The sequence below is a fragment of the Labeo rohita genome, chromosome 15 (assembly GCF_022985175.1).
Source record: "Labeo rohita strain BAU-BD-2019 chromosome 15, IGBB_LRoh.1.0, whole genome shotgun sequence".
Lineage (NCBI taxonomy): Eukaryota > Metazoa > Chordata > Actinopteri > Cypriniformes > Cyprinidae > Labeo > Labeo rohita.
Window position 1 is genome coordinate 9,901,822 of NC_066883.1, and position 13,401 is coordinate 9,915,222.

A 13,401-nucleotide genomic window follows, 5' to 3' on the forward strand; every position below is an offset into this window, starting at 1 on the left:
ATGGAGAAAAAAATAAATTATGTTTTACTTTAAATTGCAGAGCAAAATCATCAAAAATGGATCGCCACTAAGGACCAACCTTATGAACTTCAGAAGAACATTTGTTATGATTTTTGCAGACTGTGCAATCTTGCTGCGGGGCTCATTGAAAGTCTTTGCATTTTGTTCAATGTGTTTTACATCCCAGATCAATGCAGACAGTCTCCTATAAAACCAGGACATGTTAATACACACCAAAAGGCAACACAAATACTAATGACTACTTATACTTATTCTTTCAGAATCACTACACAATCTTTTGTGGAACAGAATGCATTTTGAAGGATTATCAAACTGCCCTTTTCTGCAAAAACCAACAATGTCTGTTCTTGCATGTCATGCCAGTACAGTCAAGCTGCCACTGACAATATTTGATGCGCACTATGTATATGCATTCATGTTTATGTGTATGAAAGCCTAAATTAAATCTGACCCTAAAGTCTCTTCAGTAGACCTAGATTAAACCAATTCGATTAGATTACTTAATGTCTTTCTGAACTTTTTGAGTCAAAGTCTTGTTGGTACAGATTTTCAATGGAGAGATAGAAATCTCTCAGGTTCTATTAAAAAAAAAAAAAAAAAAAAAAAAAAAAAAAATATACCACTTGTATTTCAAAAATTAGAAAGAAGTAGAAAAACTTAAGTCTTACGAGTTATATGCAAAAGAGCAGCATGAATAATCTTCGAAAATTTTAGCTTTGTGTGTGTGAAAGAAAGACTTACATACAGGTTTAGATCTGTTATGGGGACGAGCAAATGGTGACACTTTTTATTCTTAGGTGGACTACAACTATTAAGCTACAAACCTGTAGAAGTTGTGTTTGAGCCGCAGTTTGATGGTGTTAAGGTCGGTGGGATATGCAATGACAGCACAATATGTAGGATACTGAGTGAGGTCAACCGGACCAGAGAAAGGTGCTACGATATCTGTTGAACAAGACAAAAAATTCTAACACAATTCCAAATATTTTTCATTTTCAATTTTGTCCATACATTGAAAACCTACATAAAAAAAATAACACCACTAAATTCATACAGATTACTTTTACAAATGTCTTAACTTTTTGACGCTTTTGAAGAAAAACTTTTTGGAAAAAAAAAATAATTCGGAGTTCCTACAATGAACAAAACCCATGGGACTGAAACGCCATTAGGATAAGTAAAACAATGATTTTCATTATTGGCTGAACTATCCCTTGAAGTCCAAGTAGTTTATCAAAATTTGGGGAAAAAAGGGGATAAAATAGGATAACGTACCCACAGTCACAAGCTGTTCTATGCCCGCAATGATGCGTGCACTCTCCCGGTCTCGGCCCTTGTCCCCCCATTCACCCTCCTGAGGTTTATACAGGATATCGATCATCTCCTCATCTGTCACTGGCACTCCTGCACTCTCTGACTCCGGCTGTTCAGCTGCAGAAACTGCCAATATTTACTTCTAATAATACTGCAAAGACTGCTGATATGCACATTTTAATCTCAACTAAAAAAGAAAAGAAAAAAACAAAAAAACAAAAAAAAAAACCCTCAAGTGTCAGCAGTACCGTTTTCAGGAATAGCCTCCACGTCCCATGGACTCAGCTTTTCTGTCTCACCATTGTCCCACCTGCAAAAAACATGAAGTTAAAAACATGCCAAAGGCCTAGGGCACACCATCCAATAATTCGGTTTGGCCTTACTTGACTTTAAAGCACTGAAAAAGGCTGTCGGGATATTCAGACTGATATGGTTCCTGACAAACTATGGTCCCAAACCACCAGGCGTCATCGATCACAGAGCGAAACCGATCATCTAAAGAAATGAAGGCACAAAAACCAGGACAGATGTGATTCAGTATGTTTTATTTCTGTAGAAGACTGAATGATTGAATTTTGATACAGGGTATCAAAATAAACTAAATCAACTCTATTCTCAGGTCATGCCTCCAAACTTACTTGAACTCCACTCTCTGTTCCTTGCCTCGTCATAGCTTTGGCGCAGCACCAGAAAATCAATTACATCTGGCATATCATGATATCTAAGAAAAAAAGCCATCAATACTAAATTACTTTTTGCTTAAAAAAATAAAAAAATAAACCAAGTAGCATCTTTGCCAATATAATTTAAATATCATACAGTTGCAATAGAAATGATTCAACCCCCTTTGACCTGCAAGACATTTTGCTGCAGAGAAAATTTTGTGAAAATAATTCAAGAGGTATCAGTTTAGTTTATTAATACACATTCTGAGAATGTAAGTTGATAATGAAAAATTGAATTGGCTCCAAACGTTCATATTCAAAATTATGCAACCCCCACAAGTACAATTTGGTGCAGAATCTTTTCTTCTTTAAAACCACCAATAAAGCTTCTGTCACCTCTCTACTGCAATCTTGGGCCATTCCTCGCCTGAAAAAGCTTTCAGATCACTGATAATCTTTGGTTTTCACTTTGCCACTGCTTTCTTTAAATTCAAAGGCATCCAAAGGCATCACAAATCTTGCCAAATGGCCTGGCACTTCAAAGAATTCATGATGCCCTTCATACAGTCATGATTTCCACTTTCTGCTACAGTAAACCACCCCCAAAACAGGACTGGTCCACCTCCATGTTTGATTATGGAGATGGTGTTGGAAGTTTTGCCATTTTTGCACCAGACATACTGTTGATTCAAAATTTATAAAGTACTGGATCTTCAGAAAAGCTTGTATTTGTAAAGTACTGCAGTCTCTGGGGGGGCTGAATAATTTTAACTGCATCTGTATCTTGCCATATCTAGTCATATCTTGCCAACTTACTTTATTGAAAAGGATCGGTCTGTTATTTTGCCTGTTCCAGGGTCAATCTGGGTCAGTTTCAGACAGCACAGGGTTGGAGGGCACACTTCATACTTGATCCCTGTTATTCTCACAAACTCTTGGTCCTGATTTAAAACATAATAAATAAATAAATAAATGAATGAATGAATGAATGAATGAATGAATGAATGAATGAATGAATGAATGAATGAACACACACACACACACACACACACACATTTGTTTTTGTGAACTGTGGGGACTTTCCATAGACTTCGATAGATTTTATACTGACCAAACGATATTGTCTATCCCCTAACCCAACAGGCCGGTCCCCACAATGTCAAAAATTTCAGGTTTTACTATCCTTGTGGGGACATTTGGTCCCCACAATGTAGCAAAAACAAATACACACACACACACACACACACAATAAATGTATGATTATCAAAGCCAGACATGCTAAAAACATTTGGCGTCCGGGATTTTAAACATCTGTAAGACGGTTCTGGGAGGTAATTATACAGATCATCTTTATGATGCACTTTGGCTCAGGCATTTCAGATCATGATTGGTATTAGTTTAGTTACCAATGTTTTCTGACAGAATCCCAATAACAATATATGGATTAAAACAGATCTACTGACATGTGATATATGTACAAATGCATACTGATAATATTAGCTCAAAGCAAAGAGCACGTATGGATAAATTCATCTGATAAGAACAACTGTACAAATATAAGTGTCAGAGGGGTGAAAAAAAAACAAAAAACAAAATCCCAGGATTGTTTTGATCTTACTCTTAACTCCATCTTCTTCCATGGCTGTCTGTCTACATTAATGGGGTACAGATTTGTCCTACAGACTGCATCCACATATGCCTCATGACCCTGACGAAAATAAATGACCTGTGCAGAGATTTAGAAAAAATTAATAAATGTATTAAAAGAAAGAAACAAAAGAGGAACACTGGATTTAGACATGGGTCAACTGTATATTAATAAAGATGAGAGAGAAACTCATTCTGTACCTCATCTCCCATCTGAGGGACGAAAGGGGACTTTCGGGGAATGACGTCAGTAATCCATGCTGAAGGACGGAACTCATTTGAGATTTCTCTATTAATGGGTGGTCTTGGTTTTGGTTGCTAAGGACAACAAATTGTAAAAAAAAGGCATTAAAACTTCCATATTTATTTTTCAAACCATTTTTTCTTCAGTACCAAGCTGATACATTTTTAAAGAATTTGTGACCAAAACGGCTGTGCTGTACACCTTTGGTGTTTTCGTTTTGGCTTTCTTGTGCTTTCGTGGTGAAGACACCTGCTCCTCTTCATCTATGGTTTGCTCCTCATCTGCTACATCTTCGTCCTCCTCATCCTCTTCCTCAGAGCTGCTGATCCTGCGGCGTGCACGTCGTCGAGAAGACGGAGACGCAGTTGGTCGTAAACTTATTCCTGCATCTGCCATCCAGTCGGAATAATCACTGGAGGAGTGGCTTCAGTTACGAACAAAGAGACATGAAAACCATTCCTCATGAATATGCTAGAGATGACAACATAAACAACAAACAAACAAAAAAAAACCCTAACCTGACCTAAATAAACTTCTGATTTTGAATTCACAGTGTTCCTTTAAAAGTGGATTGAATTTAAGTTCATTTCAGTTTATAATCACAAATTTCTTTGGAACAGTACACCTAAACATATCATCACCATCATTATAAATTAGGGCTGGGCGATATGACCAAAAAAATTATTACAAAACTTCTCATATCAGGCCATATCAATAATTATCATAATAAATTGTAAAGCTTTTGCTCCCAAGTGAAAGTTGTAGAAACCAGACCAATAATTGTGGTTTTAAACTAGTCGCATACCGGTAAAAGTGCCTAAGCAACATACACACCGTCATTTAATTGAGAGGAGACAGATCAAGCTCCAGATCACAATGCTCAAAAATTAGGAAGAAAATTCTAAATACTGAACTCGGGGTGAGGGGTTTATATGAACGCATCTCTGAAGGGAACTGACTATCTTCAGAAAAGTTCAGATGCTATTTTTTTAATATCTTACCTCCTTATAATGCATATCACTGTAGTATTTAAAAGCGCTGTGCTGCTTTGTTTACAGCCGTAGCCAAGGAAACACTGTATTGGTGCTGTTCCATGACTGCCACCTAGGGCTGGGCGATTAATTCAAATTTAATGTTTTGCCACAATTTTATTTATTTATTTTTTTTAAATAAATCGAAGAATCACAATTTTGAATAGAAATATTACCAAATGTTAGAATTAAGACTTTTAAACCCAATTTGGACGGGACTAAAACCTCCGTGTTTATTACAGAGGCGGGACATCGTTTATTACATCTGGGCCTTGTAGAGTTAACGCACTCATGTGAGCATGTCAGATTAATTACCATAGTATAAACACAGTTTTACTACAAATACCATGGTGGACCTGTATGGCTTGTATAGCAAAACAATGGTTAATGTGTGGTTACTTTAGTTTAACTATTTTATTTATTTGTAGTGAAACAATGTTTCATTTATAATATTCATGAATGTACATATGCAATTAAAACATTATGTAACGTTAATGAGTGCAGAAATGAACGTGAGTCTTACTTAACGCTGATATTACAGCAGTTAACGTGATCTGGCTCTTGATTTGATTATTGTTATTTTTTATTTCTTTGCCGGGAGGCAAACATAGTAAAAATACGCACGGTAAGACCTACGGTAATTTGCGTTCGCCAAAACACACAAGGAAACGCGCTGTGAGAAAAAATACCGTCTGCAATCAGACATTCGCATTCGGACAGGCTTAGTTTTCTCAGAGGATCACTTAGTTTGCCGAAAAACAGTAGGTAATTTGCTCTGGAATTATTACAGAGGTTGTGTGAGAAAAACACAGACATGGCAGATTCGGACTGGAATAAAATCGCAAAGGACGTCCGTGAAACACAAATTTCTCTAACGAGCCCATGTAAAACTAGTCCAGTCCGAATAGGGCTTGAGACAATATGCCAATGATAACAGTAAAAGAAAGAAAGAAAGAAAGAAAGAAAGAAAGAAAGAAAGAAAGAAAGAAAGAAAGAAAGAAAGAAAGAAAGAGAGAGAAGAGAGAGAGAGAGAGAGAGAGAGAGAGAGAGAGAGAGAGAGAGAGAGAGAGAGAGAGAGAGAGAGAGAGAGAGAGAGAGAATATCCCACAGCATATTGTAGCATAATTTTACAAAGCTAAGGTCAGACCATTGTGTATTTAGAAATGATACAATCTAATTTACATCAAAAACAGCTTATGCTATATGTAGCACATGTTTTTTGGATCATGATTAAAATGCAGAGGTTCTGCAATTGTTTCATGCATTCTGATTAATATATAAGCACAGTTAGGGGAAAAAAATGTGACCAGTGATACAGATATTTGGTTAAACCGTCCAGCACCATTTTAAACGTACTACTCTTTATTGTCAGAATTTTTTGAACTTTTTCAGTCATTTTTTGCTTAAAGTAAATATCTTAAAAAAAAAAAAAAAAAAAAAAAAAAAAAAATCTTAGTTTCTGCATTGATATTGTTTAAAATCATGAAACACGGTTGCGTTGCCCGACTTTGATAATGCACATCTTCAGCAGAGTTTGACACTTTTTTTTTTTAATGACACTTTTTTTGTCTCTTAGAAATGCACATTTGTCAGTAGCTGGAGTTAACAGGAATAGTAGCTTGAGTTAGAATGCAGAAGTAAATTTATGTTCATTATCAAAAACAATCCATGGACTGGAAGCCATACCCATAAAATTTAGAATTAGAATTAGAATTAGTTCTAAATTATCAACAGGGCAGAAATTTCATTAAGACACTTTAATTAGATGCCAGCGCTTGCCTGGCAGGCATTTGAAAAGTTTCAACTGAACATTTCTGCTTTCAGTTTTAATTAGATTTACTGTGCAGTATTATTGGAAACTAGTGGCAGATATTACACACTTTCTTTTTAAAATTATTACAGTGGCAAAACAAGTACCTTGAGCTGTCACTCCTCCATTCCTCTTCATCCTCAATAGACGAATCAACATCACTGCCCTCAATTTCACTTCCCTACACCATTAACACACAATTAATTATTAACATATATGATACGGCACAACTATTCACTATTTAAAAAGTGAATTAACACAAACACCCAACCTCAGAAGATGCCGTTTCCTCCCCCTCCTCACATGAGAACTCGATGTACTCATCCGCTTGACTCTCTTTACGCTCCTGATTCTTCTGCCGTTTACGTGACTGTCCACGTTTGAGGCACTGTTCTTCGTCATCAGAATCATCCTATGGGCAGAACAGGATGTTTGTTTACCTACACATTGCTGATATCAATACCATAACCATAAAGCTGTGCATAAGGAGGTAGAACTGTACCCTGAAGCTGGCGTGGGTCACTCTCCTTCTCTTGGTGTTGTAAAGGTTGACCTCCTCCTCGCCCTTTGCTATTCTGAACGACTCCTGCGCCCTAAATGAACAAGCCATTCAGTTAATTAAATCTGTTCTGTAGATCCAGAGTGCAGGGTGTTTTTGCATACTAAAGGAACCTCATCGGTACCGTCAAAAGACCAACCGATAACTGTCATTACTTTCTAGTAACCAACTATACAGAAAATTGGAAAATGTACACATTTTTTTTAATCATTACAGTCACAATAGCACACATGTACAAGTAGGAATTACGAATTACATACAGCTTTTCCATTTAAATATTTTTAGTAAAGTGGCAAATGTATAAACATCTATACACAAACAAAAATCCATTACCACTAAAAAATGCATTCTAGATATATGCATTTGCAATATTGTATCTAGAATTATTTAGGGTGTTTTTTGGCTGTGAAAACGATACTGTTAATGTTCATTAACACAATATTTCTTTCCAAATACCACCATTTTTGATGTAAACTACCACTCAAAAGTTTGAGATCAGTAAAATTTGTAATGGTTTTTAAAGACTTTTCTTACGCTCATCAAGGCGGTGTTCATTTGATCAAAAATACAGAAAAAAAAAGTAACATTGTGAATAGGGTTGGGTATCGTTAGAATATTCTCAATTCCGATTCCATTTCTGCTTATTGATTCCGACTCAGATTCTTTTTCGATTCCCAGTTTCAATTCCAATGTGAATAAAAGATGGTACCAAGCATATTTATTCGGTTTCTTTTTTTGCTAAACATTTAGTTGCAGCTGAATACCATGAACAGAAAAAAAAAAAAAAAAAAAAAAAAAAACACACCACAACAGGCTACATAAAAGATTCATACAAGATTCACTTAAGAGCTGTGTGATTCTGGATAAATTGGGTTGTTGTTTTAAAAAAAAAAAAAAAAAAAAAAAAAAAAAAAAAAAAACAATTTATCCAGAATCACACAGCTCTATTTTGCAAACAGCTCTTAAGTGAATCTTGTATGAATCTTTTATGTAGCCTGTTGTTTTTTTTTTTGTTTTTTTTTAAATGGAAGTTGTGGTTCTCTTACGATTCAGAAGACAAAAAAAAACAAAACAATAGACCATTAAACAATCACACGTAAGTCAGTGATTCACTCAAGATTTACTTGGTTCATTACTGGATGAATCAGTGTTTTTGAATAAATGATCAAAGACAAATACATTATTAACAGCCCCCTTTCGCCATCTACTGGCATAATGATGTAATCGATAAATCTTTAACATTATTTGGAATGTCAAATTAACTTTCAAAAGGATGATTTACTCTATTTTGATCTCTACCGTACATATCAGAGTTTATATCCATACTATGAACTTTTATCCCGGCACTTCTGTGATTTTTTGAATGTCTGTAACAGAAATAATGAACTGTGTGGCTGAAAAGACTGTCAAACTGTTTCATTCATAAACATGACAGTGGCTCTCTTTAGGTCAGCAGCAGCACGAACGGAGATTTGAATGTTCAAATCACACTGGTCATACACTGCACGGAAGAAAGGTTGAGGAATCAAACAGATGAATCATTGTAATTTAGGAACAGAATCACGTTGGTATTTGAATTGTGTCTGTGATCTTTAATGATCCGTTAAATTAAAATGCTTTGTCATATTCGTGGTGACACATCTACTGCAACATGTTTAGTTTATCACAAATATTATAGGCTACTTTGCTTTTTTGACTTCTGATCCAAAGTGTAGCCATTAGCAAACAAGGTCCTGGCAGATTGCTAGGTCGGGTCCTCACAGATGGGGAAAAAACAAAAAAACAAACAAACAAAAAAAACAAAACAAAACAAAAAAAAAAAAAAAAAAAAAAAAGAACAGCATTTATTTAAAAGAGAAAGGTTTTCGAACAATACAGACTACTGTTCAAAAGTTTGTATCTTTGTATGGGGTCTGAACATTTGTATTTTTTATTTTTTTGAAAGAAATTACCACTTTTATTCACCAAGGATGTGTTAAATTAATAAATAGTGATAGCATAGATTTATATTGTTAGAAAAGATTTCTATTTTGAATAAATGCTGTTCTTTTTACCTTGTTATTCAAAGAAACCAGAAAAAAAAAAAAAAAAAAATCACAGGTTCCAAAAATTATTTGGCAGCACAACTGTTTTCAACATTGATAATTCTAATAATAAATCAGCATTTCAGAATGATTTCTGATGGATCATGTGACACTTTAGACTGGAGTAACAGCTGATGAAAATTCAGCTTTGTATCACAGGAATAAATTATATTTTACAGTACATTAAAATAAAAACCATTATTTTATATTGTAATAACATTTTGCAGTATTACTGTTTTTTTCTGTATTTTTGATCAAACAAATGCTGCCTCTATAAGCATAAGAGGCTTCCTTAAAAAAACATTACAAGTCTTACGGATCTCAAACTTTTGAGTGGTACTGTATATGATTGAACAGAAATATTAAATAACACAATTCACCTGTAGCCACTTGCCGTAAGCTCAGGCACCACCACCCTGCGTCTCCACGCCTGAAGGTCCCTCTCTGTGGCCATCTGACTGCGTGGAGCATTCTGGTGCATCTGCCGGACTCCCTCCACCTGTCCGCTGCGCCGTAAACCCACATTAGGTGGAGACTGAACCTCCATGCGCTCATTCAGCGACACTGTGCAATCAAACACAGCAATATTAGATGACTCTTTGCGGATGTACAGAAATCAATGTCACTCCAAGACTACACGCTAATGGAGTTCAACATATAGACACCTCTGCGGGGAGTTCCGGGCTCTGGCACACGGGCAGGAGCAGGAGCGCCACTCTCCACCTGAGCTACAACCTGTCTGTCCTGGTTCTCCTGAAGCTGGCGGATGGCAAAATCCAAGGCGCTGTGACGAACCTCCTCGCTCTCCGCAGACTGCTGACTGATCACCTGCTCCACGACCTCACCATCACCTGAGACAGTTTTAAAGGTGCCAGTCAGAAACGCATGTTTTTTTTTGTTTTTTTCAGTAATACACCAAATTTTCAGCAACTGGAAAAATTGGGCCTGAAAAGCAAAACAAAAGCAGTTTGGTTTCATCCAAAATCATTGACCAAAAATGACATTTAATTAGCTCTTCTCTGACCCCACATTTGAGTAATGCATCACAGACATATCTCACAAATCCGTTCATAAAATGTAGACAGTGTAAATAAGAGATTGATTGTGCAATGTACAGAGCTTTGTTGATTATAATGGAACTTTGTGAGATTGTGATGAACTAAGATGAGTGACAGCTTTTAATGATTTTTAGAGGAGTTTGTAAATGTGATACTGATTTAATACAACAGTTCAATAAACAAGGTTGTAATATTAAGTGACTTACATTGTCTGACTATAACACTATTGCTTGATTTTGCCGTTTCTTCGACAAAAACGGTTTGAAACAAAATCACAGCTAAGCTGCTGCACATCTCCATTCAAGCACTGTGTTGCTTCATTTATGACTAAATATGCATTTTTAAATGAATCTAGTGAGTCAATGACTACGTTTACATGGACATTCCTTTCATGTTCCCGTTTTACATGTTGTAGTACATAGACCAATTAATGGCACACGTCATTACATCCCCACGCAACGCCATCTGACTTTCCCACTAGAATTTCACATATCAACATATAATTCATATTTATGTCATTTCATATACAGTTTTGGGTATTTCATTTTTAATTTTACGAAAGGTTGAAGTGCAGTTAATTTTTGTCAAGCTATCTGTGTAAACAGATGATGGCGTTGCCATCAAACAGTTGATCAATGCCGTGTGTGTATCCTGTCGCAAAATGCGGCGAAAAGTCCTACAAGACTGTAATAGTGTGATTAAGGTGTGTGTGTGTCTATACTGCACTTGGATAATGCAACTAAAATAGGAAAACACCACATGTCTTAATTCGATTTGTGTTTACTTCGAGTATGACTTTAGCCAGATTAAGGTAATCAAGCATCTATTTACATGGTACATTCTTAATCAGTATTGTCTTAATCATGTTAAAATCGGAATATTGTTGTCCATGTAAACATACTGACTGATTCAATTACGTTCATAAAGACAGTCACTTGCTTCATAACTGAATGAATCAGCCGTTTGAATGAATCAAATGAATGAGTCAGTGATAAAATCAGTGACTTGCCACTACCTACTGCCAGTTTTAGTTTTATTTTTAAAGCATCTTTTCAGTCATTTAAATATTTCTATATTTAAAAATATATTTAAAACAATCTCAACATGAATTTTTGAATTTAACTGCATGCATACCTCCTCTGAGCCTCATTACATATGAAAATACAACTACAAGACACTTTTGTGTTATTCGGTGCCACCTCTGTACAAATTAATTTCATTTATAATGATTTCATTTGATTGGTAACTGATTATAAATATATACATTTTTAATTTGACATGAAAGATGACATAGCCTGCCTTTAATAAAATTAGACAAATGCCATTACAAAGGTAAAAACAAAATTCCCCTGTAAATCACATTAAGGAGTCAAATATCACCTCATAATCACCTCATCTTTGATCAGATTTTAAACTATTGATAAGAAGGTGCTCCTGATATTTGTGACCTTACTCTTATATTTTTTAAGTTAGGAGCACAAGTGCTCTTAAAAAGAAAAACAAGCATACAGCCCTGGCAAGTTTTGTGCTTTGTTAATTATTTTTATATGAAAAGGCCTGAGCTTTACATTCTGTCATTCTATCATGGAATTCAAACAATAAATGTGGTTTTGGTGCTCTTTTATTTGGTGTGACAGATTGTTGTTGCTACCTCAGTTCCAACAGCAGTGCAGAGCACATTACTTTTGCCTCAGGAAAGCCATTCAGTGTCCATAAACTTGTTTGTTAGCTAGAAAAATTTAATTAATTGGTTCTTAAATAAACTTTTTGGGGTTTTTTTTGTCTTTTTACTAAAAAATCCTAAATTAATCTGGTGCATTCTTTTTTTTTTTTTTTTAAACAAAGGAACTGGTTCTGAAACTGGTTTTCAGTGCTGTTTACAGTGTACCCCACGCCATGTTAAAGCAGTCAACAGTGAACTATGGACATGTCGCAAAAATGTTATGACAACAGTAGGGAACCTTACTTGTAGCGACGTAGCCCAGTTGAGGGACGAGATGCTCATCTGCAATGTTTTCTCTTCCTGGGACCAGTCTTTGGAACCTGGGAGGGTGAGGGTTACCATCAACATCCACCAGGAAGGGAGGAGGCATGAGGTGTGGGGCCTGCTGGGTCTGCTCATCCAGAACAAACCCATTTGAGTCCCGGATCAGCGGCCGGTAATCAGTGTGGAAAAACACCTGGTCTGGGAGCTGTGGAATCATTTGGAGAAAAATGAGCTGATGAAATTACATACTTGCCTTGGTGCAATACGGATTAATGGAAAGATGTCAAATCAGATTCCTCAGTTACAAATCATACACACCTTCTCATAAGGCTTAGAGCTCCCAAAGCCAAAAATAACCAGATGTCCATGAGAGTCTGTCATTGCAAAGCGATGACCGTCAGTGGTGAACTTACAGTCAAATACAGCACCATGTCCTTGACCTTCGATCTTCACCACAAAAACAGTTAAAATAAGGATAAGTTTTTTTGGCATGTCTAATGATTGATACAGTAATAAAGTTGGTTGATGTTTAAGTTCTTAAGTTCTGTAAATAAAACAAAACACACTGGGATACTCTACCATATTAAAGTAATGCATTGTTTTGGTGCCTCTGATGAGGTCCCATATGAAGACATTGCCATCATGGCCTGCAGACAGCATGATGCGAGGGTCATAGGGATGCGGCTCCAAAACAAACACCTCGGCCTCATGACCCTGTGAGATGAAGAGAAGTGTATTAAACTCCATATTAGGAATGCACGATATCATCAGACTGATGTCGGAATCAGCCGTTAATGGCATTAAATGTAAATATCGGCATTGGCACAACATGGAAAATTATGCCAATATGTCTTGTCGATTGTTGATTTTTTTTTTTTTAATTATGGTCTCTAAGGACTTTTACAAGTGTTTTGCTTTAGACCATCTACAAATGTTAAATCTTAAAATAAAATGGTGAGGTTACCACTGTAACTTTATGAA

The 13,401-nt window shown here is 36.0% G+C and overlaps 1 protein-coding gene across 2 annotated transcripts in view; it reads right to left on the reverse strand.

Moving 5' to 3' along the window:
* The window catches only part of brwd1 (bromodomain and WD repeat domain containing 1), a 38,422-nt gene that overhangs the window by 9,883 nt on the left and 15,138 nt on the right, over positions 1-13,401 (reverse strand). Inside the window, exons 15-32 of one of the 2 annotated variants that reach the window (XM_051129090.1) lie at positions 13,000-13,134; positions 12,739-12,867; positions 12,400-12,625; positions 10,041-10,226; positions 9,756-9,939; positions 7,235-7,325; positions 7,004-7,144; positions 6,840-6,913; positions 4,093-4,315; positions 3,849-3,965; positions 3,619-3,726; positions 2,817-2,941; positions 1,974-2,056; positions 1,719-1,830; positions 1,584-1,645; positions 1,297-1,461; positions 846-966; positions 80-205 (exon numbers count right to left, since the gene is read on the reverse strand). In XM_051129090.1, coding sequence (XP_050985047.1) covers positions 80-205; positions 846-966; positions 1,297-1,461; positions 1,584-1,645; positions 1,719-1,830; positions 1,974-2,056; positions 2,817-2,941; positions 3,619-3,726; positions 3,849-3,965; positions 4,093-4,315; positions 6,840-6,913; positions 7,004-7,144; positions 7,235-7,325; positions 9,756-9,939; positions 10,041-10,226; positions 12,400-12,625; positions 12,739-12,867; positions 13,000-13,134 — 2,408 coding nt within the window. The remainder of the gene's footprint in view (positions 1-79; positions 206-845; positions 967-1,296; positions 1,462-1,583; positions 1,646-1,718; positions 1,831-1,973; positions 2,057-2,816; positions 2,942-3,618; positions 3,727-3,848; positions 3,966-4,092; positions 4,316-6,839; positions 6,914-7,003; positions 7,145-7,234; positions 7,326-9,755; positions 9,940-10,040; positions 10,227-12,399; positions 12,626-12,738; positions 12,868-12,999; positions 13,135-13,401) is intronic. The other variant, XM_051129091.1, reaches the window with a different exon arrangement.